General features: G+C 45.9%; 2 protein-coding genes across 7 annotated transcripts in view; one reads left to right on the forward strand and one right to left on the reverse strand.

The window, feature by feature from the left end:
* Window positions 1–13,640, reverse strand: part of ano5a (anoctamin 5a) — a 22,744-nt gene extending 9,104 nt beyond the window's left edge. Inside the window, exons 1-14 of one of the 6 annotated variants that reach the window (XM_084477645.1) lie at window positions 13,394–13,640; window positions 10,826–10,893; window positions 9,974–10,102; window positions 9,500–9,541; window positions 6,223–6,330; window positions 5,457–5,525; window positions 4,157–4,441; window positions 3,572–3,682; window positions 3,077–3,192; window positions 2,685–2,819; window positions 1,885–1,990; window positions 1,729–1,789; window positions 861–1,012; window positions 1–34 (exon numbers count right to left, since the gene is read on the reverse strand). The exon at window positions 1–34 is cut by the window's left edge and continues 41 nt beyond it. In XM_084477645.1, coding sequence (XP_084333771.1) covers window positions 1–34; window positions 861–1,012; window positions 1,729–1,789; window positions 1,885–1,990; window positions 2,685–2,819; window positions 3,077–3,192; window positions 3,572–3,682; window positions 4,157–4,441; window positions 5,457–5,525; window positions 6,223–6,330; window positions 9,500–9,541; window positions 9,974–10,102; window positions 10,826–10,893; window positions 13,394–13,463 — 1,486 coding nt within the window. In that variant the 5' untranslated portion in view covers window positions 13,464–13,640. Of the gene's footprint in view, window positions 35–428; window positions 510–860; window positions 1,013–1,728; window positions 1,790–1,884; window positions 1,991–2,684; window positions 2,820–3,076; window positions 3,193–3,571; window positions 3,683–4,156; window positions 4,442–5,456; window positions 5,526–6,222; window positions 6,331–7,303; window positions 7,347–9,489; window positions 9,542–9,973; window positions 10,103–10,825; window positions 10,894–13,393 lie in introns of those variants that run through there. The other 5 variants (XM_084477644.1, XM_084477646.1, XM_084477647.1 and 2 more) reach the window with 5 other exon arrangements.
* Window positions 13,641–16,251: 2,611 nt separating this feature from the next.
* LOC311356866 (anoctamin-9) overlaps window positions 16,252–25,255 on the forward strand; it is a 13,180-nt gene continuing 4,176 nt past the window's right edge. The window contains exons 1-17 of the mRNA XM_084476721.1: window positions 16,252–16,373; window positions 17,027–17,101; window positions 17,179–17,301; window positions 17,527–17,663; window positions 17,887–17,936; window positions 18,015–18,073; window positions 19,783–19,862; window positions 20,357–20,491; window positions 20,577–20,670; window positions 20,976–21,036; window positions 21,485–21,567; window positions 21,681–21,785; window positions 22,633–22,797; window positions 22,898–22,934; window positions 23,312–23,423; window positions 23,867–23,924; window positions 24,025–24,122. Coding sequence (XP_084332847.1) covers window positions 16,353–16,373; window positions 17,027–17,101; window positions 17,179–17,301; window positions 17,527–17,663; window positions 17,887–17,936; window positions 18,015–18,073; window positions 19,783–19,862; window positions 20,357–20,491; window positions 20,577–20,670; window positions 20,976–21,036; window positions 21,485–21,567; window positions 21,681–21,785; window positions 22,633–22,797; window positions 22,898–22,934; window positions 23,312–23,423; window positions 23,867–23,924; window positions 24,025–24,122 — 1,493 coding nt within the window. The 5' untranslated portion in view covers window positions 16,252–16,352. The remainder of the gene's footprint in view (window positions 16,374–17,026; window positions 17,102–17,178; window positions 17,302–17,526; window positions 17,664–17,886; window positions 17,937–18,014; window positions 18,074–19,782; window positions 19,863–20,356; window positions 20,492–20,576; window positions 20,671–20,975; window positions 21,037–21,484; window positions 21,568–21,680; window positions 21,786–22,632; window positions 22,798–22,897; window positions 22,935–23,311; window positions 23,424–23,866; window positions 23,925–24,024; window positions 24,123–25,255) is intronic.

Genomic DNA, 25,255 nt, shown 5'->3' on the forward strand with positions numbered 1-25,255 from the left:
ACTTGCTTGTTACAGGTAAGTAGGGCTCCATCTCCTACAGAGCGACCAAGCAAAGCATGGAGAAGCTATGAGTCACTGCACTGGTTGTTACGCTGCAAAGACAACTCTGAAGAGGGTTCAGAAACCCAGAGCTGCACCCCGGAGGCAGGGGAGGGTTCAGCCCTGATCCAAGAGCGGGAAGAGGTTTGATCCTGCAGGGTCAATAGGTCACTTTTGTTGAAACCAAACAACCAAGATGAGACTCTGCCTCTGGAATCGTTCCAGAACGCTCTACTTCAGGCCCTGCTGGGGGACTCTGCCTCTGGAGTCTTTTTCCAGAACGCTCTACTTCAGGTTATTGTATTTTCTCCACACAAGCGTTGGTGCACCACGGCGCATGGTCTGTCGTTCAGGACCAGAGCATTCAGTGGGTGCTGACCCAGCCTTACCCACAGGAGAATGCTGGCCCAGCAGAGCAGCACCTTGCCCACTAGATCAGCTACGGTCCGCTCTAGAACCCACTCCATCTCCTAGAGCGGGGAACGTGATGGGGGGGGGGGGGGGGGATATGGTCCCACACCCCTTTATAATTGCTCATTTTAAAATAAGCATGATGCATAGTCTATAAGGTATTTCATTTTAAGACATGATATAATAAACCAACATGTACGAGGGCGGCTCCTTTGAGGCTGGTGAATAAACTACACAAAAAACGTCACAATACAGCTCCTCCTGAAACACAAACAGATCAATACTGAAGGGGCCTGGACCCCCCCTCCAGAACTCCAAACCCCGACGCCCCGCGCAGAGGAAGCAGTGACCAGAGGTTCAGAGCGTTCGGAGCGTGGTCTGGGTCATGGTAACCATGGGAACACAAGCACCTGCGTGATGCGGTTGAGGCGGCGGTTGGTGCACTTGGTCTCGTACTCGGGTCGGAGCTGGAGCTGCTGCTGCTCCTCCTCAAAGTCCACCAGGTCCCACTCGTACTCCAGCCGCGCCTGGCGCCGCTTCCAGAACTCCAGGAACAGAGTGACTGCAGGGGGCGGACCGGGGGGGGGGGGGGGGGGACGTCACTGGGGCCGCTAATCACACTACGGTTTTATACTTAAATATACTGTATATATTGTGGCAACCCGGCCCCGTCGCAATCAACCTGATGCAGAGCACCTGAGGAGCCGGGAGGAAACCTGCTCAAAAGGCTGGCTTCCACGTCCATTCGGGGCTCTCTCGTGGCTGGGGTGGACGGAGAGTCCAGCCGTTGTGGCTGCGCCACGCGATCATCTTTTAGTTATTTTATAAGAAAGACTAATTGTTTGATTAAACGTGTCGTTGTGGCTGAACACCCAAGCGATTCGTGTGCTGTTTCGAGCGAGGCGGGTTCACTCCCCGAGGCGGGTTGCCACAATATATATATAATTGTTGTCGTTTTTGATGTGTGCAGCTGTAACGCCTTGATGTCCTCATGGGGATGAAGACTGTATACATTTATCTAGTTTGCCAAAGTACAGCGGTAGAAACCCTAACCCTATAGAAGTAGACTTCCACAGCAAAAATACCGGCCTGCGTAAAAAGTATGCCTTTAAATGAATACATGTGTACTATTATTACTGTACTCTGGGTGTGAGTTTGTTTGAGGTTAAATAATCGAAAAAATGTTGGGCTAGGACAGTACAATTGAATGGTTTTCATGGCGTCTGACCACTGGGTGGCGCGGTTCAGCTATAAAACGCTGCCTCAGTGAACACTCACCCCAGATCCCCATGAATATGGCAAAGAACACCGTCCCTACATTGTCAAATAGGTGCGATTGCTGAAAGAGAAGCACATTAGAGAAATGTTTATTTAAAGTCTGAGGGTTTAAAGAAAGGAACATTATGCTGGTGTATTAATAGGACTGTGACTCACCCAGGAGGAACTACAAGTCGAGTTGAGCTTCCAGTATCCACACTTCTTGTCGCACAGCGGACACATAATAATCTGGCCTCCGATGTTCTCATCACATATCTCTTTACTGCATAGGAAATAGTGACAAAGGTGAAATTATACACTACCGTTCAAAAGTTTGGGGTCACTAAGAAATGTTTTTCAATGAAGATAACATTAAATTAATCAGAAATACAGTCTAGACATTGCTAATGTGATTTTTAATGTAATATCTACATAGGTGTACAGAGGCCCATCTCCAGCCAGCATCACTCCTGTGTTCTAATTGTTCATTGTTCAGCTAATCGTGTTAAAAGGCTAATTGACGATTAGAAAACCCTTGTGCGACTATGTTAGCACAGCTGAAAACTGTTGAATCAAAGTGTGAGTTTTCATGGAAAACATGAAATTGTCTGGGTGACCGTAAAGTTTTGAACGGTAGTCTATATACATACATAATGTACAAGGCAGTTTTTTAAAGATAGACACGATCACATAGCACGGTGTTGCACTAGTAAAGGTTCCTAGTTGATAGAGGAACATGGATCACATAGCACGGTGTTGCACTAGTAAAGGTTCCTAGTTGATAGAGGAACATGGATCACATAGCACGGTGTTGCACTAGTAAAGGTTCCTAGTTGATAGAGGAACATGGATCACATAGCACGGTGTTGCACTAGTAAAGGTTCCTAGTTGATAGAGGAACATGGATCACATAGCACAGTGTTGCACTAGTAAAGGTTCCTAGTTGATAGAGGAACATGGATCTCCAGGGCACAGACCTCCACTCGTTCTCCTCGTAGGTCAGCAGACCGTACAGGAAGCAGATGAGCCCCACCACCGCAGCAAAGAACAACATCTCCGTGTAGAAGCCCAGCCAGGCAAAGTAGATCCCGATCTTCTCTCCATAATACTTCCTGTGAACAGCAGAGAACAACATGGTGTTGGTTCATACATAATATTAATCATACCAACGATGGTGTGTAAATACAGTTTATTTACTTTAACCGCCAATAAAAGGAAAACTAAAACCATCATAATCAGCAATGCTATGCTAAAATGTGCATCAAAAATAATGAGTATAAATATTAGTGAGAGTGTATATCCAAAAGCAATGAACAATGGAGATAAGGACATGTACAGCAAGACACAGGTATGAGGGAGTAGTGTTTACCGGATGAGGTTGAGGGGCTGCTCCTTGAAGAAGCACAGGAACGTGGCCCAGTGCTTGTAGAGGCTGAAGCGCTCACTTTCACAGTTAGGATCCTTCGACTTCTTATGGTATCTGGACTGCACAGAGGTCACACCATCATCACCATCATCACCCCTATCATCCTCGTCCTTTTCATCACCATCATCCTCATCCTTTTCATCACCATCATCCTCATCATCATCACCATCACACCATCATCACCATCATCATCCTTATCATCCTCATCCTTTTCATCACCATCATCCTCATCACCATCATCCTCATCATCCTCATCATCATCACCCTCATCATCACCATCACACCATCACACCATCACCATCTTCATCCTCATCATCACCATCACCATCATCCTAATCATCATCCCAACACAGCATTCAGGGCATTCGTGCTGCAGCTAGTATTGGTTGTTGGCGCGGTAACGGCAGGTCACACTCAGTGTTGACGCTCCAGGCTTACGTCGTGCAGAGGGAAGGCAGACGAGTAGGTCCCGTTGCTGAGCAGCCTCTTGATGCCCTTCTTCTGCTTGTCCTCGGTGGTGTAGGGGCAGCGGGCCAGGATGTAGAAGACCTGGGAGAGGGGGGGGAGGAGGGGGGGGAGGATGGGGAGGTGGGGGGGGGGGAGCAGGGGGGATGAGGAGGAGGTGGAAGTGGAGGTGGAGGTGGGGGAGGAGGTGGAGGTGGAGGTGGAGGTGGAGGTGGAGGATGTGTGTTGGAACAGGATGTTGAATTCATGCAGTCCATTGTTCTCCAAGGCTTTGGGATCAACTATACTCAGGCTATGAATTCATGACATTTTCCAGTTGAAATATGAATGCCCAAAACATTGTTTTCTGTAAAGATATATTTTGGAAATGAATAGTAATAATTAGTTTAATAAAACAAATTATAAAACAAATTATACCTATATTACAATAATTTGGTTAAATATTAAAAATATTTGGTTAAATATATATATTTTAAATATGACCAAATGAGTTGAGAGCCAGTGGATTATGGCTAGCTCCAGGACTAGAGACGGTCAAACGGGGGGGGGGGGGCTCACTATTCTGTTGCGGGTGGACGGGGAGAAGAAGGTGTCCTTGTCGTCGATGAGGAAGAAGTCGGCCTTATCCTTGTTGAAGGCTGCGGTGAAGTAGTCGGGCTCCGGGTGCATGATGAGCTCGGGCAGGCGGAACGGCGTGGACAGCCAGTTCATGGGGATCTGGCTGTGGTCCGGGATGTCGTTGGCCTTGAAGGGGACCTTGATCTTCAGCACGTCGGCGTAGGTGGCCAGCACCTCCCACGGGGCGTGGATCTTCAGGAAGAAGGTCTTCCCGTCGTCCGACTCCTGCAGAGAGAGAGAGAGAGAGAGAGGGTTTCGTGTAAGAGAGGAGGAAGGAGGAGGTACAGCAGTTGGATCATGAGTACAGGGCTTTGTAAAGTAACTAAGGATTCACTGATTATCTATTCAGTCATTGTTAGGAGATGCTTTAGCCTTAATCAACCCACAGGTGGTTAGTTCAGCTGTAGGTCATAAAGTAGCAGGAGGTAAACCAGGTCTCACATTTCCACTGGCGGGAACGCTTTCGGACCCAGCACGCCTCAGCCCAGCAGTGAGGGTGCGATATAGCCCTGCTCAGTTACAGCGCGCGTTTCCACCGCCGCCAGTACCCTTATGGTAGGGCGGGGTTTAAGCCGGACGGCGATAGCCACGGCAGCTATGTAAGCATCGTGATCTCATAGCAGTCCGACACAGTGTAGCCTGCTAATAAATCCAAGGAAAAAGAAGAACGCGCACAATGAACAAAGAGCAAGCAACAATGTAGGACGTCCAAGAAGGACGGCAAACTTTTGCGTTTTCTTCAATAAACAAAGCTTTTGCCGTTGTCCAGCAATACCTCGCGGGTAATGTGTTTGTCTGTTATTATCCCCCTGTCGCACGGAAGGGACGATTCTGTCGACTAATCAACAGACGGCGTGTGTAGCTCAAACTTGCCGGGACCCTTTCAGGCTCTCAGTACCATAAAGGAGGAGTACTGTGAGACGAGTACGGCTCAATACGGCTCAGTCCGGGTCACGCCCACTTTTGGCGGTGGAAACGCGACCCGTGCTGTGCCTTTGCAGACTGAACCGACCCACACCCTGTGGTGGAAATGAACCATAAGTGGTCCTCCCCATCCAACACAATGTGATGGTTTAAAAGGTGGTGCGTGGACTGCTAAGTAACATTTTCTGTTTTGTACCGTCTCATAAGAAGGCAACAGCCAGGGTATTATGATACCAAAACAGAGAAAGCAGAACAACAACGTCCTGAGGATTCGCCGTCCAATGAGAAGACAAAACAGTACAGGGCATCTGCTCACCGATTTGTCCTCAGTCTCCAGCTCAAGGCCAGCATTCTGCAGGTTGGCCTCAAACTCCCTTCTCCTTTCCTGCAGAGGAATAAACAGACACATATTGTTGAATAATCCAGACTTCCAGACTTTGTTTCTGCCGACAAACCACTGGGACTCATGCTGCAACCATATGATGCGAGCATCTCCAGTGGAAACAGTGAGTTGGAGCGAGGCTGTCTGTGGATGTGGTCAGTGTGGGTCTGGAGGAACAACCCAGAGCTGCCTGGTGGCTGAGGCCCACCGGGCAGCTCTGACACCTGGGTGAGAGGAGCTCTGGGTGTGGAGAGCTGTGGCCGAGGGGAGGGCAGTGGGCAAATACAACAGAGCTGTACAAACAGTATTCATTTTCATTTTCATTTACAATATACATTAACAGCCCGAAACCCAGACGTAGCCTGAGGCCATTGTGCTATACTGACATAAATGGAAGATATTATTTCATGAACATTATTGTTGTTCATGTCACTAAAAGCTGTACGATCACAAGATTCTCCTTTTAGGAAAATAGAAAAATTTAGTCTTTACTAAATAGAAATCTAAAAGATAAATTCACTATAAAGTCCTAATCAAATGTTTACTAAATGGGAAATATTTATAGTTATGTTAAATGCAAAAATAATAAAGCATGTAGTATTCAGGTTTATGGTCGCTGTTGTAACCAGTATGAATTTAATTGATTCGACATACAAGTTAAAACAAAAGGCAGAATGGAAAAGTGCCTTCCGTTCCTCACCTGCTTCCTTTCTCCATCTTTATCGTCCACGTACGACAGGATGAAGTCAATCCTGCGCACTCCGTCCCGGAAGAACACAGAGTCTTTACTCTGCGTGTTCTTATCAATCTAGGAGATGGAAAAACAGACCAGGCGTCAACATGTCAACCCATAAAAGATGATTACCCTCGCTCTCAAGACGGCCCTCGAATAAAATGAACACGGCACTCAAACCACGCCACCATAAAACATTGTTGTTAGGGAACCCATCCTGCACAAACACACATAAACCAATAGCGTGTTGAGATCAGGACATTGGTTTCACTTCAGTATTCACACTGTATATCATGCAATGCAAATGCATGAACTTTAATCCGAGGACAGCACAGGGTCACAATGCTTTGACAAAGCTCAAGCTCATTTAAATACATGACACTACCAGGCTGACATTACAGCTGTGCCAACCAGAGAGACGGCGTGTATTGCAGGAGGTACGAGGCACATGAGGAAGCCAGGTGGGCAGCATACGATAGATAAGGGAGCAGGTCACCATCACAAGGGGATGAGCAAAAATGACGTCCTGGACTCCTATCTACACTCAATTACTACAAGCAGTCGGCAGAGCGCATCCCACGCCCACCTCATTCTGCCCTGCTCGCCTTCCACCACTATCTGGAATCTATGTTGTTGTTTACACAAGCACATTTTAAGTCTGCCTCGGCTTGGAGCTAAGTGTCCACCCCCCTCGTCCTCGCCAAGTGCCTCTCTAGCCAGGCCGAACCACTGCGGTGGGAGCACTAGTCTAGCAACGGCGTGTTTTCAGGGAACAACGGAAAGGAGAATAGGCGACCGTTCACTGCCACTGGCCGGTACAGCTGTTCTGCCAAGGACTATAAATAACGACTGCAACGTGGACAGGAATGCCTTCGCTGGCTACAGTGGCTAACTAGACGGGAATGCAGCCCTAGAATGATCTTTGAGAAGGCCAGAGACTAGCCTTACTGGAGACCAGCCTTACTGGATGTGAGTACTCACAACGAGTAAGGCTTTACTCTATGCAGAGGGGGAAGGGGAAGGATAAGGATAAGGAAGAGCACTTTACCTCCATCGCCAACTCCCTGTGTGTGTGTGTGTGTGTGTGTGTGTGTGTGTGTGTGTGTGTGTGTGTGTGTGTGTGTGTGTGCGTGTGCGTGTGTGTGTGTCAGCGCCGGATGTCTCTCGCTCTCTCTCTCTCCAGGGAGTTTGGTCAAGCCCTTCTCCTCTGCCCTCTCTCCCTCTTACTCTCTCTTTCTCTACATCTCCTAGCCTCGACACCCGTCCCCTGACATCCCTAAAGCAAGCCCTCACTCGCTTAGAAATCTGGTTAAGAGGGGGGAGAGAAAGGGAGAGAGAGAGACTCGCAGATAAATAAACGAGAGAGAGAGTGGGGGGGGGGGGCACCTAGAGATGACATCAGCACACTGCTAGCACAGCCCCTGCCAACCTTAGCTAATGCTCTAGCTCATTCTCCCCCAGGGTATATGATATCTCCACGCAACCTGAGATCCAAATCAGATAACCTATAAATGGTGACAAAAATAAATACCTCTCTCTGTTGTGTCCTCAGTACAGCATGAGAGATATGTGAACAAACAACTAACCCTAACCCTACAACTACAGATGAAGATGATAAGGAAGGGACTCAGGAACACGGAAACAGTAACTCACTGATGACTGATAACAAATACTTTAAGAGAGAAATCGTTGAATAAACCTTTGACTAAATGATGTGCAGTGAAGTGCGACCACTCCGACCCAGCCCTCGCGGCCCGCGACAGCTGGCATATTCCATACTGTACGCTTTAAGAGTCACCAAGAAGCAGCGTACAATTATTATGTCCTGAATCCGAGAGCTCCCACTCCGCCCATGTTTAACGGAAAAGGGGGTCTTTGAGTAGACGCGTGTGGCCTCTTTATACGTCCCGTCTGATCCCCAGATCATACCAGGCCTCTAACTACAGAGAGAGAGAGAGCTAAAACCAGCCCCCAGAACACTGGGAGCCATGTTGAACATGGCATGGTGGCTGCTGTCTCCCACTGGGCCCTCGCCCCGGCGTCTCTCTAATTTGGGGGTAATTACAGCTCTCCCTTATGGGATCCCTGGAGCTCCTGGGACCTGCCCCAGCCCCGCGAGGAGCAGGCCAGAGACGTCCATACATAAATCAGCTAACCCCAAAGTAGTGGGTGTGCATCAGGCGCACATGTACATGAACGTCTCTCATCTAGTTTGAGGGGTTCACAACGTAGAACGAGATGAGGGGATGGAGGTGAGGGTAGGGGTGAGGGGTGGGGTGAGGGGTGGGGTCAGGGGTGGGCAGGGTGGAGATCAAAGGGAAACGCTGATTTGAGGATGTTATTTTGGGGTTGGCGCAGGGAAAGGGGAATGACGTACAGGAAGCCCTGTCCTGGAGGAGAGTGGCTGACAGCTCACACGGACAATTCACCAGGGTTCACTTTCTGAGACCAATGTAACAGGGATTGGTTTGTTAAGCTTTCAAGTTAATGCTTCAAGGGAAAGGAAGCGTTTGACCAAACATTTTGAAATATGAATTGTTTCCCTATACTTAACATTTACGAAGTTCATTTCTCATCTAACTCTCATAATAATCTTAAATGAGCTAAAAGGGCAGAGCCATAAACGACTGGACTTACTGGGACCCGGTCGGCTGGCAGTCATTTGGCATTCTTAGGCGTTTTTTGGAACCTAAATTAGAAGCTTTCAAATGACGAAATGACCAGTCTTTTATTTGGAAAACCTTCAAAGTCAAAATGCGTGTTCATTTAATGACAGTCCAAGTTCAGGCGAAGGCTACATGCCTCCTGCCCACATGTTAGACTCTGCATGTACACAGAAGCATGCTTGCACACAAACAACAACTGCACAGTTACAGCCGTGACTTCCACAATAGTTTGTGTTTGCCGGTCCTCAATCCAATTACATTTTACACCACAGGTGTTAGCCTCCTGCTCAGTCACATAGACACGATCGCAGGTGAGAACCAAGCAAGCTGCTCTCCATTCTAACACCTTCTGTATCTCATGCCCACATGTTTCCACTAACCATAGAAAACAACATGCTTATCGCTAACACTGTGTCGTTTTGTAATAAAGTAATCCTCCAACAGAATTGGGAAGATGTCTCTCTAGATCATTCCTTTCATTTGGCTTCTACACAACTCAGAGGCTGTCAGACAGGCGGGCAGGCATATGCAGAGCAGTAGCTAACACCACACCACAGGCCTGGTTTACCATGCCGTACCCGGGCGCGAAACTTGAGGAAAAGTGCCCGCTTTCTCCAGCTCTGCAGAAGAAACAGTGAGGGACAGTGAGGGAGTATGCCCTACCCACCCACACAGCGGCCCACCACATCCAGTCCCACATTCATCCAGACTCTTGTCGCAGACAAATACACGTACACACGGACAAAACAAGCGACAAGGCCAGGGCCGTGTCGCCAAGTTAATAAACTTCACCCACACGACCGCTGGCTTCCAGAGAGACGGAGCCCAGACAGCGGTTAACCCGATGACGCCCCACTGCATTTGTGTACAGTTTACACAGCCAACATATGGTGACGAGAACCAAACTGGGCGCTAGGGCTGCGCTGAAACACAGGAGGAGGACACACTGGCCGGTGTGCCCTCCTCTGGGTTTCCGCGCGGTCCTATGGATGACACGCCGACCGGTGAGACACAGACACGCCACACAGCGCATGCCCGCGCACGCGCCTTACCCCCGTCAGGGTGTTGATGCGCTCCAGGCTGAGGGGCTGGGCCTGGGGGCTGTCACTGTGGTCTGAGGGGGCCAGGGAGAACTGGCTGCCGTTCAGGGACTCACACGACTCCACACACACAGCAGGGAGCTTATTTGTTTGAGGCACCAGGAGAGCAGAAGACAGGGTTATTGTTCACGGGAGACACTAGGCACACTTGGGGGTTGTTTCCTGTGTTATTTCCTGTTGCGTAGCAGTTGGACTGAGCGGAACCATCCCGGGATTCAAGATCCTTCGACACTTGTATGTAAACAGTGATGTCACATTCATGAAGTTAGCTGCTGAGGGATACTTTGGATATATGGGATATAAACACACATCTTGTCAGCCTGAGTTATTCTGCCCAATGACAGCAGTTTGCCTGCCATTGGACATCCAAAAAGATAATCCCGGTTGCCAAGACACAAGGGAAGATAGTGAGGACCAAAACAGGAAGCGCTTGGGTAGTGACTGTACTTTCGCCGACCGGCTTAAGAGGAAGTCACTCTCAGTCACTAGAAATCGGAAATTCAAATACCACATTTACAACCTATTCAAATGAGTACTTCTGGAATCCAAACTTCAAATGACGAATAGTTTGATGGCATTCAAACTATTTGGTTGCACGCCATTGGTGATTCCTGATGCAATTGACAAATTGAATCAACACTAATTGTCTTTTTGTGAGAGTTTTTTTTTGTGAGAGTAGAAGCACTCAAAGTAAAGTCAGTGTATTAAAGTGTGAGTGTTGCTCTGTTAATCAGTGGAGGGAAGTTTATTTTTTGGCATCATGTGACTGTGTCAATGTAAGGGCCTGTGGTTGTGTGTAGTTACCCCTGGTAGTCCCAGCTGGAAGGATCCTGAGGCAGATGTGGTGGGGTTGTGGTGGCCATTGCTCTCATCTGCAACACAAACACATTCATAATCAATAACTCACCTGAATAGGATAATAAACATTTTAAAGGGGACAAACTAATCAAGACAAACTAGATATGAAGGAGATATATACTAGGAGATAACAAGAAAACAAACAAAGTTTGTATTCAGCCAATGCAAATCAACAGCTGCCAGGGATCATAGATAAGACCAGTGTTGACTTGTAACCAAATGGTGCCGTCTATCAATGGGGTTAAATAGCCTTAGACAACTTCAGAAAGAGGCACTAGGGTTAGATAACTCAGTCATAGACAACTTAAGAAAGAGGCACTAGGGTTAGCCTTAGACAACTTAAGAAAGAGGCACTAGGGTTAGCCTTAGACAACTTAAGAAAGAGACACTAGGGTTAGCCTTAGACAACTTAAGAAAGAGGCACTAGGGTTAGCCTTAGACAACTTAAGAAAGAGACACTAGGGTTAGCCTTAGACAACTTAAGAAAGAGGCACTAGGGTTAGCCTTAGACAACTTAAGAAAGAGACACTAGGGTTAGCCTTAGACAACTTAAGAAAGATAGCTATGAGGCCTGGTGAGAAGAACTATCACAAGACATTATTAAAAGGCTGGACAATATTTCTACAAACCTACTCCTTCTCATTTCAACATTTACCATTGAAATCTGAGAGCGAGAGAGAGAGAGAGAGAGAGAGAGAGAGAGAGAGAGAGGCCTTAATTCTCCATGTCACTTCAATAATAAAATTATTTTGGAGTTGCTTAATTAAAATGCCCCACAATACATTCAGGGAACAAGGCTGTCAAGTTGTCTGTCATAGCATCAACAAACGACCATGACGCACAAAGGGAGAGCAAACATGCCAGCCTCACACCATACAATTCCACCGGGCCAGCCCATAGTCGCTCAACTTGTGCTTTTAAATAGAGGGGCAGAGGCTCTAATTTATGACCAGCGTAGGGTATATTTAGGCCGGTCCAGCAAACAGCATATTTACAGTGGGGCCAAAAAACCCTATTGACCGTACAGAACACAGTGAAAACAAAAGCAAATCATGGCTTTATTCAAAACTAATATAAATGGCTTCCTTTAAATATTTCGTGCAATATACAGGCAAAGCGCAACCTTGATAAACACAATGTGGAATACAATCGGAAGATGTAGAGTACAAATACCATATAGCTAGCACTGCATGCTTTGGAATCATATTCCAAACATAAATATGAAACATGATATGAATGAATAAATAATGGACCTAGTAGTACTAACAGTGGCACCATAAGCGGGACCCAAAAATGTGGCAATAGCCTAGCGCAGTACGTGAGAAAGCTTCTTGTGTGAGTAGCTTAGTGAAGTTGATGAGGAGCTGGCCAACAGTAAGACTTTGGTCAGAGATACAGAGCAGCCATTGTCCACAGGGAAGGCAGCTGATCAATCTGCAGAGGGCCAGAGGGCCAGGTGGAACTCCCGTTGTCCATAGCAACCGAACAGATTTGAGCTTAAGAAAAACAGCTGATGACCAGTGGTTTGCGTGTTACATCGCACTGCTCCTGTTTGGCAGGTAGCCCCGAGTTTAACAGCCTGCCTTGAGCTAGTCAAATACAGATCTGGGCGTTGAGTTGTGAAACTTAGGTTCCACAAGAGCTGCCTTCCTGTGACAGGAAGCAAAAGTACACTGTACGATTATGGTGGGAAGTTAAAGGTGATAAACAAAGGAGGAGATACAGATGGAGAGCATAATAATATTGCTGATGATTTTAACTTTATTTAAATAAAGTATAAACAAACATAGGTGTGGTGTGTCTGAATCTCACTTTGAATTGTTTGAGACTAAAAGCACAACTCAAAGCTAAACTAAATGCTGTATTAGCTCATTACCTGCCTGCTGTCCAGTCTGTCGGACTGAAATCGGTCGTATTTACACTGATTCCCTTCAAATCTTTAGTCAACGGTCACCCCGATCTAAACCTCAGGGTCTGTGAAAGGTATTTAAAATAGGCAATTCCTAGGGCTTGAAGTTGTATTTTCAATTCATTGTTTTAATTTGAAAGATAATTTAATAAGAGAAAAGCTGTTTGCTGGAGAACCCAGTGGTGCTCAAACTACTTTCCAGTCGACCCATATAAGGCAGCGGTAGTTGTGTGCTCTGAGCCCGCCTGTCTGAGCCTGGCGGCGGGCTGCTGGTGGCTGAGCCCCCCCGGAGCCCCCTCCAGTGACCGGGGTTTTCCACTGGTCAGTCACACAACATGTGACTCAGAAGAGCCTTTGGCTCCGTATATAGGCCTATATTATATATTTAACTAGCAAATTAAAGTAAAACTTCCTTGGGGTAAAAGTATAGAAGTAGGCTATTAATACAACAATAATTACAACTGTAAGCCTTAACGCTACCGGATAAGGCGACTAATGAGCCAACTTAACCAAGTTGGGCTATATTAAATATCGCTTTTTATAGGTATATTTGTTGAATTATTGAAGCAACCAACATAGAGAGTATTGTTAAAATGCCAACTCACCGTTAAAAGAATCGGAGGGACTCATCTCTATTAAACTTTGGTCTCCCGTCCTCCCCGTTATTCGGTTCATGGTGCGGAGACGCCAAGGTGACGCGCGGCGCGCTGGAGGCTCTGGGGCAGCCTGGTCTCTCTTCTCAACCTCCCACCACCTCCACGGGGGGTAGAAATGTCTTAAAGGAATTCGTGTCTTCCACGGACACACTGGCGTGCAAATATCACGGTCACTTGGCAACACTTCCCGTTATTCCTCCCTAGTACCCTAGTGCACTGTGCCAGTGACGCCCAGTACCGGACTGCACCACTCTCCCTCATCACTGAGGGGCGGGGAACACACAGCCTGCGCTACGTCTTAGTAATATGTTAGGGTTCCAGGTCCCAACCATTAGTGGTGTTGTGTTATCACAATAAAACATAATATTTGAACCTTCTGAAATATAATTTAGTTATATATTTTATACTTTAAAAGCCAGTTGTATGTTGTCATACCAGTCTCTTGCATGAATCCATATTTTTGAGCTGTGGTAGATAGTTGTCTTTACAGTGTGTCAATCCATGCAACATTTCACCATTTCTGGATCAATATCATCACAACACCAGCGTGTGTCATCATTTATGATGAGTATTTCTGCCCCTATTGATCAGGCATGAGACAGGTATTCTGAGGTGGAGCTTCTCTCCTGCTATCAGGTGGAGTGATGCTCCGGTTGGAGGTCTAGAGGGGCGCACCGGCCTACTGCTGGGGTCCCTGGCCTGGGGGGTCAGCCTGAGGTGGGGAGCATGGCGATGGTCTCATCCTGTGTGTGTGTGTGTGTGTGTGTGTGTGTGTGTGTGCGTGCGTGCGTGCGTGCGTGCGTGCGTGCGTGTGTGTGTGTGTGTGTGTGTGTGTGTGTGTGTGTGTGTGTGTGTGCGTGTGGGTGTGTGTGTGTTTCTGTATGTGTGTTGGTCCTGAGAGAGAGAGTATATGTGTTTAGGTGTGAGAGAGTGTACATGTGTGGGTGTGAGAGAGTGCTTATGTGGAGGCGGGTTTGTGTGTGTGTGTGTGTGTGTGTGTGTGTGTGTGTGTGTGTGTGTGTGTGTGTGTGTGTGTGTGTGTGTGTGTGTGTGTGTGTGGTGTGTGGTGTGTATGGTTGTAGATCAGATTTGGTTTTGGAGCAACATCATAAATCACAATACTTACAAAGAGAATTGAGAATCTCATGATTTACTGAGAATGTGAAGAACATCATCAACGTTTATAACTTCTCCCTGATAAATAACAAAAGTAAATGCTACCCCATGGGTCTGTAACACACAGAGCCTGGCAATAAATACTAAATATATTGAACCTTTCATGGTCTGATCTGCATGATTTCCCATTGCACACGCACATAACACACTCACAAGCAATATTTAATCATGTGCAGAATAGCACATTGTAGAAATTAGTCTTTGTGTGTAGGGGGGCTCTTCCAGGAAACAACATGTAATTTACATTATACAAGGTTTATAACCTCCGTGCCCTGTGAGTACCTGAACAGAACCAGGCCAGGTCTGTTCTCTGTGGAAATGTCCTCAGCTGCCACCTTCGGCTGGCCCACAGAGAGACTCGGGAGGGGTCTCCGTTTACTGTATTACCTTTCTTTCACATTTTCCAACCACCTCTTTCCTGCCCATCGTTTCAGCCGGGATAAATTTAGTGTCCCAGGCAGCGAGGGCCTCCTAGTTCCTTCAAGTGGTTTACGTAGTCAGGCCCAGGTTGTAATTATGTATCTCTCTTCACGGGGTGTGGCTCAGGGCAGAAATACAGCCGCTCATTTCTATTGACCACGGTTGCTTGTGCAGCCTTACATTACATGGCAGCCTGCTGGCCATGTGGGTCTGTAGGTGTGCACTGCCATGAGGAGTCATAAGGGGAGCAGAGAAATGTCTAATAACAAGGTGGAACACCAGCAGCACCCATGTGCTTTCCCTTCTACTTACATCAACTCAGAGAACATGGATCCTGTGGGAAGAGTGTGATGGACTTGGAACTGGCTCAAGTACAGGCCCGGTGGTTACTTGGTGTACTGTAAGCGTACTACCATCAACATCACTGTTATTGTTAAGCTATATACAGATGACATATTGTAAGTACAGTGTGTTCTATATACAGCCCAGGATGACCTACATTGTATAGCTATAGCCTACATTGGGATTACTATACAATATATATATTTTTGTTATTGATATAAGTAATAAGTATTTTTAGACCTACTGTTTAATTGACACCCAAATGTACTTTAAGACTTACATATACATATATGTAAGTCTTAAATATACTTACATATACATATTACATACATATAAATACCATTGGGCAATGGCCTACTAATTATCACTTATTTAATTTTTTTTATTTTTATTGCCGAACTCGACACATAATATAATATATGGCCCAATAGGCATGGCTATTTTTTTTTTAAATTAAAATATCATTTATACATTTTCATAGTCATACATTTGCATAGATAGACTATAAAATAGTCATCATGTCGAAATAAGTTAGCGCGTCGATTATGCAAAGTCGTTTTGGCGCCACCTTGCGGTACATACAACCGCCCATGAACCTTCTGGCGGAGGCGGTGTCGGTTCCTTACGCCTGCTACTGACACCTGCTTCCCACGGTGCCACCGCTCCATCCTGCAGGTGCCGTCACTCGATGAGAGCCACGCGTCTTTTCCTTCACCCGCGCCTTACAGCCACGAGGCTGTAACAATAACAAGCGCCGTCTGACATCACAGCAACAGGTATAGTCGCTTCTGCATTCCTCGTTGGCTGCGAATACAATAAGGCGTTTGCCAGATGATTTTAAGTACGGAAGTAGTGTTGTACGAGAACTTGGTGTACGGTCAACGACACCTGTGAGATCAGTGGATCAGCGGTCACTGAAGCCGTGGGGGAATTCGCCGTTGGCCTGAACACACCTGTAGCGAACCACATCATGCAGGGACACAGGCGGCAGGTCAGTCACCATCACATGTTAATACTACTGGGTTTAGTTCACAAATATCAGCCAACGTAACTACAAAAACTACAACCGTTTACTACAGTATACTAGTATTGAGTCATTATTTCTGTAAGACTATGTAGGCCTGGCTGCCACAAATGCTCTATCTATAATATGATAACTGCCTCGGAACACACCATATCACACATCCAATTGAATGTGTTCATGTTGAAATAGGTCCGCACCTGTTGACTGTATCAAACAAATCAGTGTTAAGCATTCATTTTTGCTCAGGTATGCAACGGGTTTCAAATACCTATTCAAGTTTCTGTTTCGATGAATATGATAGTGAAGTGGCACAGAGAACTGGGACACTACATTAGTCAGGAGGAGGGTTCATACAAGCACTTGCAGTAGGCCTAACTTCACTAGCTGATCTTAAAGTAAATATAAACAAGAGATAGGCCTATAGGAATAAAACAAATCATAGTTTGGAACATGATAGATAACAACTTTATTAATCCCCCCGTTCCGATGCAAGTGAAACCATAATTTGGTGTTGATTATATATTTTGATAGGTGTCACTAATTATATATATTTCATATATTGACATATTTTTGTCTCATAGGTACATTGTACATTGTGTTTCATTGTGGTTCTGTTGTAGCTGAGTATTGAGTTCCTGGAGCTGATGGGGGTGGTGAAGGAGAACGGTGGAGAACATGCAGGGGTTCCCCATGGGGTAAGACCAGACACCTGCTGATGAACATGAGCGTCATTAGGCATTATGTAATGACTGATGTGGGGTTTTCTGTGCAGCACGCCCCTCTGTCCTACGACTACGTCCTCGTAGGAAAATCCATCGAGGAGCAGGACAAAGAGTCCTACAAGAAGCAGGTGGCCTTCATCGAGGCATTAAAATGCAAGAAGTTGAAAGTCACGGTAAGTTTGTATTCACATAACTGTGTGCCCATTAAGGCTGGTATCACGTATTACAAATGATGATTCAGACTAGCGAGCTCTCTGTCATCGGGGAAAGATTCATGCAGCTTCACAATCTGTAACCGATTATTCCATCTGTATCATCTTTTCGTTATCGTGTTTTAAGCAGTAACTAATATTGTCAAAAAATATAATTCTCGTAATTCTCCGACTTATTTACTTTAGAAAATATTAGATGACGACATAATCTTCTATGGGCTCCAAGCCCCCAAGGAGATCTTCGAGAGGTACAGACATCTACTGAAGGTGTCTGATGCCTGCAGCTGGAGCGACGACCAGAAAGCCATGCCCTTCAGAACCAGGTGAGGAGCACTCTGTCACTGAACCCACAATGTGTGCCTTTCTGACGCGTCGCTTTACATCCAGCTTTGGAAATGCTTCATTCTATAACTTGTATCACATGTTTATGTATAAACTGCAAGTTAATCACGGAATACAGTGGACACAGAGATGCGTTGGCTGGGTGCTCAGTGGTGTTTAATGCGTTGTTGTGTGCTCTCAAGTGCCAGCGTTTGTTTGTTGCAGGATAAGAATCGTCCACTACATCGTGAATCACACCACTATCAGCACGGGAGGTAAAGAGGTCTTTACATGAGGGTCACTCTGCCTCCCTGATGTTACTCGTTCTTCCTCTCATCTCTCCATCTTTCCAGAGGATCTTCGCGGTCTGCTGAAGAGGAAGGTGTTTGAAGCCAGGTTCTGCTTGCATGAGGTAGGTGTCCATAAAGACTTCAGCTCCTTGTTTTTGGAAAGGAGGCGTTGTATTGGAGAGGGTCATCCTACTTGTAGGCGGCTGTGTAGAAACCAGAAAGGCAATGTTTTCTTTTTCTTTTTTTTTTCTCTTTTTATCCAATTCCCAAGTCGAGACTACTTAGTTTGGATAATTATAACTATGTTAATAAGTTAGAGAAAACCGAAACAACAGGACAACACCAGGACTTATTTTACATGATGATGCACAACTGTATAAATAGACTGCGTTTGCTAGAATAGGATGTATCATAGGAAGCACGCAGTCAACTTCCTGTAAGAACCACAACAGGAGGACCTAAAGCCTGGACAGCATTCCCAGCTTCATCGCTGAGTATCTGTTGACCGGCCGTTCTCAGCGGATGAATCGCGTCTCCATGAGTCATCATCAGAGTCCTGAGTCATCGGCAGAGATTTAGTTAGAATTTAGAGTGCGCACGATGTTGGCCTAGCACGTTACGCCTGCTTACTATGACCATACAGCATTGTCTAGCAATTAGGAAGAATGCCTGAACGGTGAATCAAGTAAACAAATGTAGTACTATCACATTTTTTGGTATTTTTATTTGTTTTCTCATTATACGAAGAGAAACAAACAAAACAAAAAAAAACACCCCCGCAGATACCAGACATATACATACAAATATTACATAACCAGACATCCGTAAAGAAAAATACCAAAAAATAAAATAAAATAAAATAAAATAACGGAATAAAGTAAATAGAAATTATACAAATGAAATTGTTTACATTGTCACGTTGTCAGCTTCCATTCCCTCAACAAAAGTAAGAAAAGGCTGCCAGATATTATAACATTTCTCAGTAGACCCTCTAACTGTATATCTGATTTTCTCAAATTTTAGATGGCACATGACCTGATCCAGTGACTATGTGTCGGTGGAATAGGGTCTTTCCATTTAAACAGTATCAGCCTCCTAGCTAGAAGCAAACAGAAGGCCAACATGTTGACTTCCCTTTTAATAAGAGAGACTTCTTCCGGGGCCACACCAAACAATGCAATTAGTGGGGATGGCTCGACTACCTTTCCAAGTATCCCAGAGAAGGTCTCAAAAATATTATGCCAGAACATGTAAAGTCTTGGACATGTCCAGAACATATGTAGCAGAGTGGCGGGATCCTGCCGATCACATATGGGGTCTATATCAGTAATCTTAGAGAGTCTGACTGTAGACCAGTGCAGACGATGAACCATTTTAAATTGTATAACAGCATGTCTAAGACATATGGATGATGAGAAAATTCTCTGTATTATTTTGTGCCAGATCTCTTCTGAAATAGGTTCATCTGAGTCCGTCTTTGATGTGATGCGTCTCTGTTCGCTTGTGCGTCTGTGTCTGACTCATCCTGTCATGATTTGACCGTCTCAGATTAGATTTGTCCATCTCAGATTATTCCTGAATGTGTCTTACCACGACTGAGTGTGTGTGTATTGCTATTGTTGTGTGCCTTTTGTTTGTGTTATGTATTCCCACGATTGGATGTCATTGTATGCCGGGCTTGCCTGTTCTTTCTGAGTGTATGTCTGTGCATATTGATGTGGCCGTGTGTGTTTGTTGTTGTTGTCGAACGCTGTGTCGGGTGTGTTCGTGTTCACGTCTGTCAATGGCCGTGGGTGTGTGTGTGCCTTTGACTGAGTGCTCTGGCTTTCAGAAGAAGAAGCAGAGAGAGCTGAAGCAGAGCTGGGCTCGCTGGACAGCCTGTTTCCAGGGGCAACCCATAACGGCTGTCAGGTTAGAGAAGCACTTGAATCGCTTGATCACTCAGTATACTGTTGCCATCTTTCCTGCCTTTAGTCGTTTTGTCGGGCTAATTGCATTTGCTTACTGCAATTTTGTGGATTTCAAAATTATAGTCTTTTTATAGTCTTTCAGACTATGAATTATAAGTGTAAAACATCAAAGCATAACATGATTATTATCAGTAGCCTACTAAATACGTCATAATTGTAATTAATTTAAATATTTTGGAATGTCAATGTCAAGAATGTTTGTTTCTATTACACATTATTTGCATTGGAGGAAAATAATAAGGGTGTTAATAGGAAGCTTGGTAAAAAATTGTCAGCTTGACAGGAGGGGGTCGCTAAGAAACCAACCATTTCAGCTACAATTCTGAAATCGTGTGTTCTTCTGTGTGTTTGTGTGTGTGTGTGTGTGTGTGTGTGTGTGTGTGTGTGTGCGTGTGTGTGTGTTTGTGTGTGTGTGCATGCGTGTGTGTTTCTCAGGAGCTACTTTGGGGAGAAGGTGGCTCTCTACTACCTGTGGCTTGGCTGGTACACATACCTCCTCATCCCTGCTGCGATCGTAGGCCTGGTGGTCTTCCTCTACGGCCTGACCTTCTTCAACAGCTCCCCACTCATGTGAGTTCAACACTAGAGATCAACATGCTCATTGGTGATGCCTGTGTGCAGTGTGTTTCCCTAACCACCAGCCCTCGTCCTTTAGAAAGGAGGTTTGTGAGTCCAACGCAGTCATGTGTCCCCTCTGCGACAAGCGATGCCAAGTGTGGCAGCTCTCGGACACCTGCACGTACACCAAGGTACAGAACAAGTCTGCAGAGTCAAACCAAGCCCTGTTTCTGGTTGTAGTTACTGTAAGAGCGGGCGGGATGGTTCCCTGCCTTTGAGACCCAGCTGGTCCTGTCTGGGTTCTAACCATAGACTGAATATAATGCTTACAACCTCAAAGCCCACAGTCTAGGTGCGGTCGTATCCTGGGCGAAAACAACACTGCTCATTGTTGAGACATTTGTGTTTGTTGGAACAATGCACTGAATGGTACTTTGGATACTAGCCAAATAGTAATAAATACGTTACTGACATTTATCCTTATTCCTATCCACAGCTGAGTCTGCTCTTTGACAATGGTAGCACTGTCTTCTTCGCCATGTTCATGGCAGTGTGGGGTAGGTTTCTGTTAAATGGCTGTGATTCTGTGTTTGACTTTTGTTCCACATCATGAAAAAAATCCCCATTTCACATAAAACCTCAACCTGGACCTTTGATGAAATATGATGACACAGAGAACCACTGCTAAATAATTAATGCGTCAGAAGGTCAGTGGGCTCATGCTCACCCTAAGAGGTCACACACGCAAGCACGCACACAAACACACACACACAGTCACACACACACATGCGCGAACGCACGCACGCGCACACACACACACACACACACACATAAATATACACACACACACACACACATAAAAATACACAATACACATACACAGGAGGGGATGTTTGTTTTTGTTTTTTTTAATCATGAAAAAATAGGCAATCAACAGGCCTAATTCTTAAAAATAATAAGGCACCCTGCACATACACATACACCCACACGACTTTATTTCCACAGCGACTTTGTTCCTGGAGTTCTGGAAGAGACACCGAGCCTCCTTTGTGTGTGAGTGGAAGGTTTCGGACTGGAATGAAGAGGAGGTAGGATTCAGCAAACCGTTCCGTATGGCCCTCATTGATTCCCCTTCCTCTCCTGCCTCTTCAGCTTTCTTCACTCTGTGTGTTTGTTAATACATCTTCTTGCGTGGTTTCAGGACGACCTGATTCTGGGGATTGTGAATAACCCCGACTCTGAGCCCAAGCAGTACAAGCACTCGTACCTGCGCAGCACTTTGGTGCTGATATGTGTGACGCTGATGGTGGGTTTACACACAACACTTCCCACACATTATCAACCATCACCACCCACATTGGCTTGGCGTTTATCTGAAGACCGGAGTAGTAGTATGTGTGTGCACATTTGTATGCATACGTTTAGGATATGCATATGCGTTTATAACATTGGTGTGTCTCTTTAGTCTTTACTCTTTAGTCGTTCAGCTGCTTTAACTAAACCCACAGTCAATAAGAGGTATGAGTTAAGGAGCAGCTAGGGACGTGGGGGCCTCTTGCTGAAGCCAGGACGCCCACACAGGTACGCTGTTCAGTACATTGGGGGTTAGAACTAGAGCGTGACCGATGCATCGGTTGGCCGGTTTTATCGGCTGATGTCGGCCTATCGCAGATGTATCGTATCAGTATATGTGTTTGCCGATATGAAAACTTTAGAAATGGGGTTGATTTATTATCACCGCTCTATAAATCCTCCACTGGTTGAACCTCTAAATGCTTTAACTGAGCACATCCATGTAAACACTCCCACACAAATAGTTTAACATGGTGTTCTGTGAGAAGGTTCGTAGCTCCTCCCCGTACTGCAGGTCATTGGTTCAGCTCTAGGTTTAATACCATGGTGCTGGAGGCAGCCAACCCCAAGGAGCTGGTCCACCCCCAGGATACCATGATATATATATATATATATATATATAGAGAATATATATTTATATAATATAATATATATCAATATTTAGAATATCAGCCGATATCTGTAATCTTTAATTCCCTAATATCGGTATCGGTATGGGCCCCTAAATCCAGTATCGGCCGGGCCCTTGTTAGAACCACAGCCCAAACCCCCCCTCACAGCGGGCCGTCCTGCCCCTCTAGATCCTGGTGATCATCGGGCTGACCCACGCCCTGGTGGTCTTCAGGGTGATGGCGGCGGTCATGATGGCCGAGGGGTCCTGGAAGCTGCTCAGCGACCACTCCAACCTGGGGGCCATGGTGCTGGGGGCCTTCCTCCACTACGTCATCATCACCGTCATGACGCGGGTACGCACAGCATCCCCCTCGTCGACTGGGACCCTCGTCTGTGTGTTTGCTTTATGACCCATTCTAGTGCGTAGCGTCTCAAGCACGTCTCTGTTTGCAGATCAACAGGATTGTGGCCAGGAAGCTCTGTGACATAGGTACGATTCAGTCCCTATTGTCTGTCTCTCTTTATTTGTTTAAGCTGCTTATTGCTACAGCTAATTTATTCTTTATTGCTCATTAAGTTTTCTCTTTTACAACCTGGATGTATTTTAGTTTAATTGCTGTTAATGACTTCCTTAATGGAAGTAGTTAATAAGGTCAAATCTGATTACTATCCAGAAGGTAATTGCAGTGCCAGCAGCTCAAGGGAGGACAGTGTTGGGACAAAGGAAACACACACATATTGTTTATACACACAACTTCAGGTGGTCCTTAAAGCCCGTCATTGACCCTTTCCAAAGGCAGAGTCGGACAAAGTTAGAAGTGCCGCTTTTTGGTCAAGCCAGTTACTGATTCCACTGATTTATCCCAGAGGAAACCAGATCCTTCTCCGCCACCGAGAAGAGCTTCACCGTCAAGATGTTCACCTTCCAGTTCTTCACCTACTTCTCCTCCCTCTTTTACGTCGCCTTCTTCCTCGGCAGGTGAGAACTGGACCGCACTGCGCCCTCGTTTGTGTGTTAGGCCTGGGCACTAAAACAATAAATTATCGTATCGTAATAGACTTTTGATCAATATCAATATAAAACATGTTCAATATATATCGATAAGAGACTGGACCACCAAATCTAGCAGCAGGGCTTGTTACACAAACACAATATTTGAGTGTTTTTCATTGTTGTATCGACATTGGAGTATTTATCAGTGAAGACCAGTGGAAGGTCACATTAAGTGTTAAACAGAAGTGTTTATATCCAGCATGGTAATTCCTAGTCTTTTTAGGTCATTAAAATCATCAATAGTTGTCGATATCGATCAATATGATCAAGTTATATCGTGATATGTCTTTCAGCCATATCGCCCAGGCCTAATGTTGGTCCATAAGGAAAGTGACAGAGTGGTAACAGACGTGTTTTATCCTACGTAGGATAAACGGGCACCCTGGTCGCTACTCACGGATCGCAGGGAAATGGAGGCTGGAGGAGGTGAGGAGACATTGAGAACATTGGCAGGATTTATTTACACAAGAGACTGAGATATAGACAGTAGCCCTCGGTTCCTGAGTCGCCTGCTCTCTCTCTCCAGTGTCATCCCAGCGGGTGTCTGACAGATCTGTTCATCCAGATGGCCATCATCATGACCCTCAAGCAAACCATCAGCAACGTGTTTGAGTTCACTGTTCCGTAAGTGCTGAGCAACCAACACACACACCGGGGGGGTGGGGGTGGGGGTGGGGGGTGGTGGTGTCCTCTGACCTGGGACACGCTTATGAGACTCTACCCCCAGCACCAAGACACACACCAGGGGGCGGGCCCTGACCTTTGACCTTGGGTACGCTGATGAGACTCTACCCCCAGCACCAACACACACTCGCTGGGCCAAAGATCAGCTATACCACTAAGAAACACTCATTTACAATGAAAATACGCCACACACTCATCCCAACCCGACATCCATCCTCTCTACCATTCACATTTCTAGTTACCTCTATACTGTAATGTGGTGTTACTTTTCAAGTAGTGCATGCATTGGATTCTCCCTTCTGGTGAGTCGTGAGCGTATCCTTCTGACCACCTGGACGTAGTACTCTGTATAAAGTTGTCACTCTAATGTAATACGTGACAGTATTCACTAGTAGTAGTCACTAGGCTGCTTCTGCATGGATCAGTAGTGTCTTAGGGAAAGTGTCACCTTGCTTAGCCAATAGGGGGCATTGTTGCACTGTGTCACGTGACACAGTGGGCAGTGTTCAAGAAGCTTTCGGCATAGATTCACACACAGACCGAAACCCAGAGACAAAACTGTAGTTGTTGTTGTTGTTTGTGTTTTTGTTCATTGCAAAAAGAGATAATGAGAATAAATGTAAATACAAATCTGGTTTATGCTACTAAAGTGATACTTGACAAGCTAAGGCATGCTGAAGCCCTCTATTCCTTTAAAACTCTGTTTCACAGACAGTGGTGAGCAGGAAGCACACAGGGAGAACACAGGGAGAGGAGGAACAGAAAGGAGAGACAGAGAGGAGAAGAGAGAGGAGAGACAGAGGGGAGAGACACAGAGAGGAGGAGACGAGAGAGGAGATACAGAGAGGAGAGACACAGAGAGGAGGAGACGAGAGAGGAGACACAGAGAGAAGAGACACAGAGAGGAGGAGACGAGAGAGGAGACACAGAGAGGAGGAGATGAGAGAGGAGACACAGAGAGGAGAGACACAGAGAGGAGGAGACAGGAGAGGAGAGACACAGAGAGGAGAGACACAGAGAGGAGAGACAGAGGAGAAGAGAGAGGAGAGACAGAGGAGAGAAGAGAGAGGAGA

This window comes from Micromesistius poutassou (genome assembly GCF_964030765.1).
Source record: "Micromesistius poutassou genome assembly, chromosome: 13".
NCBI lineage: Eukaryota > Metazoa > Chordata > Actinopteri > Gadiformes > Gadidae > Micromesistius > Micromesistius poutassou.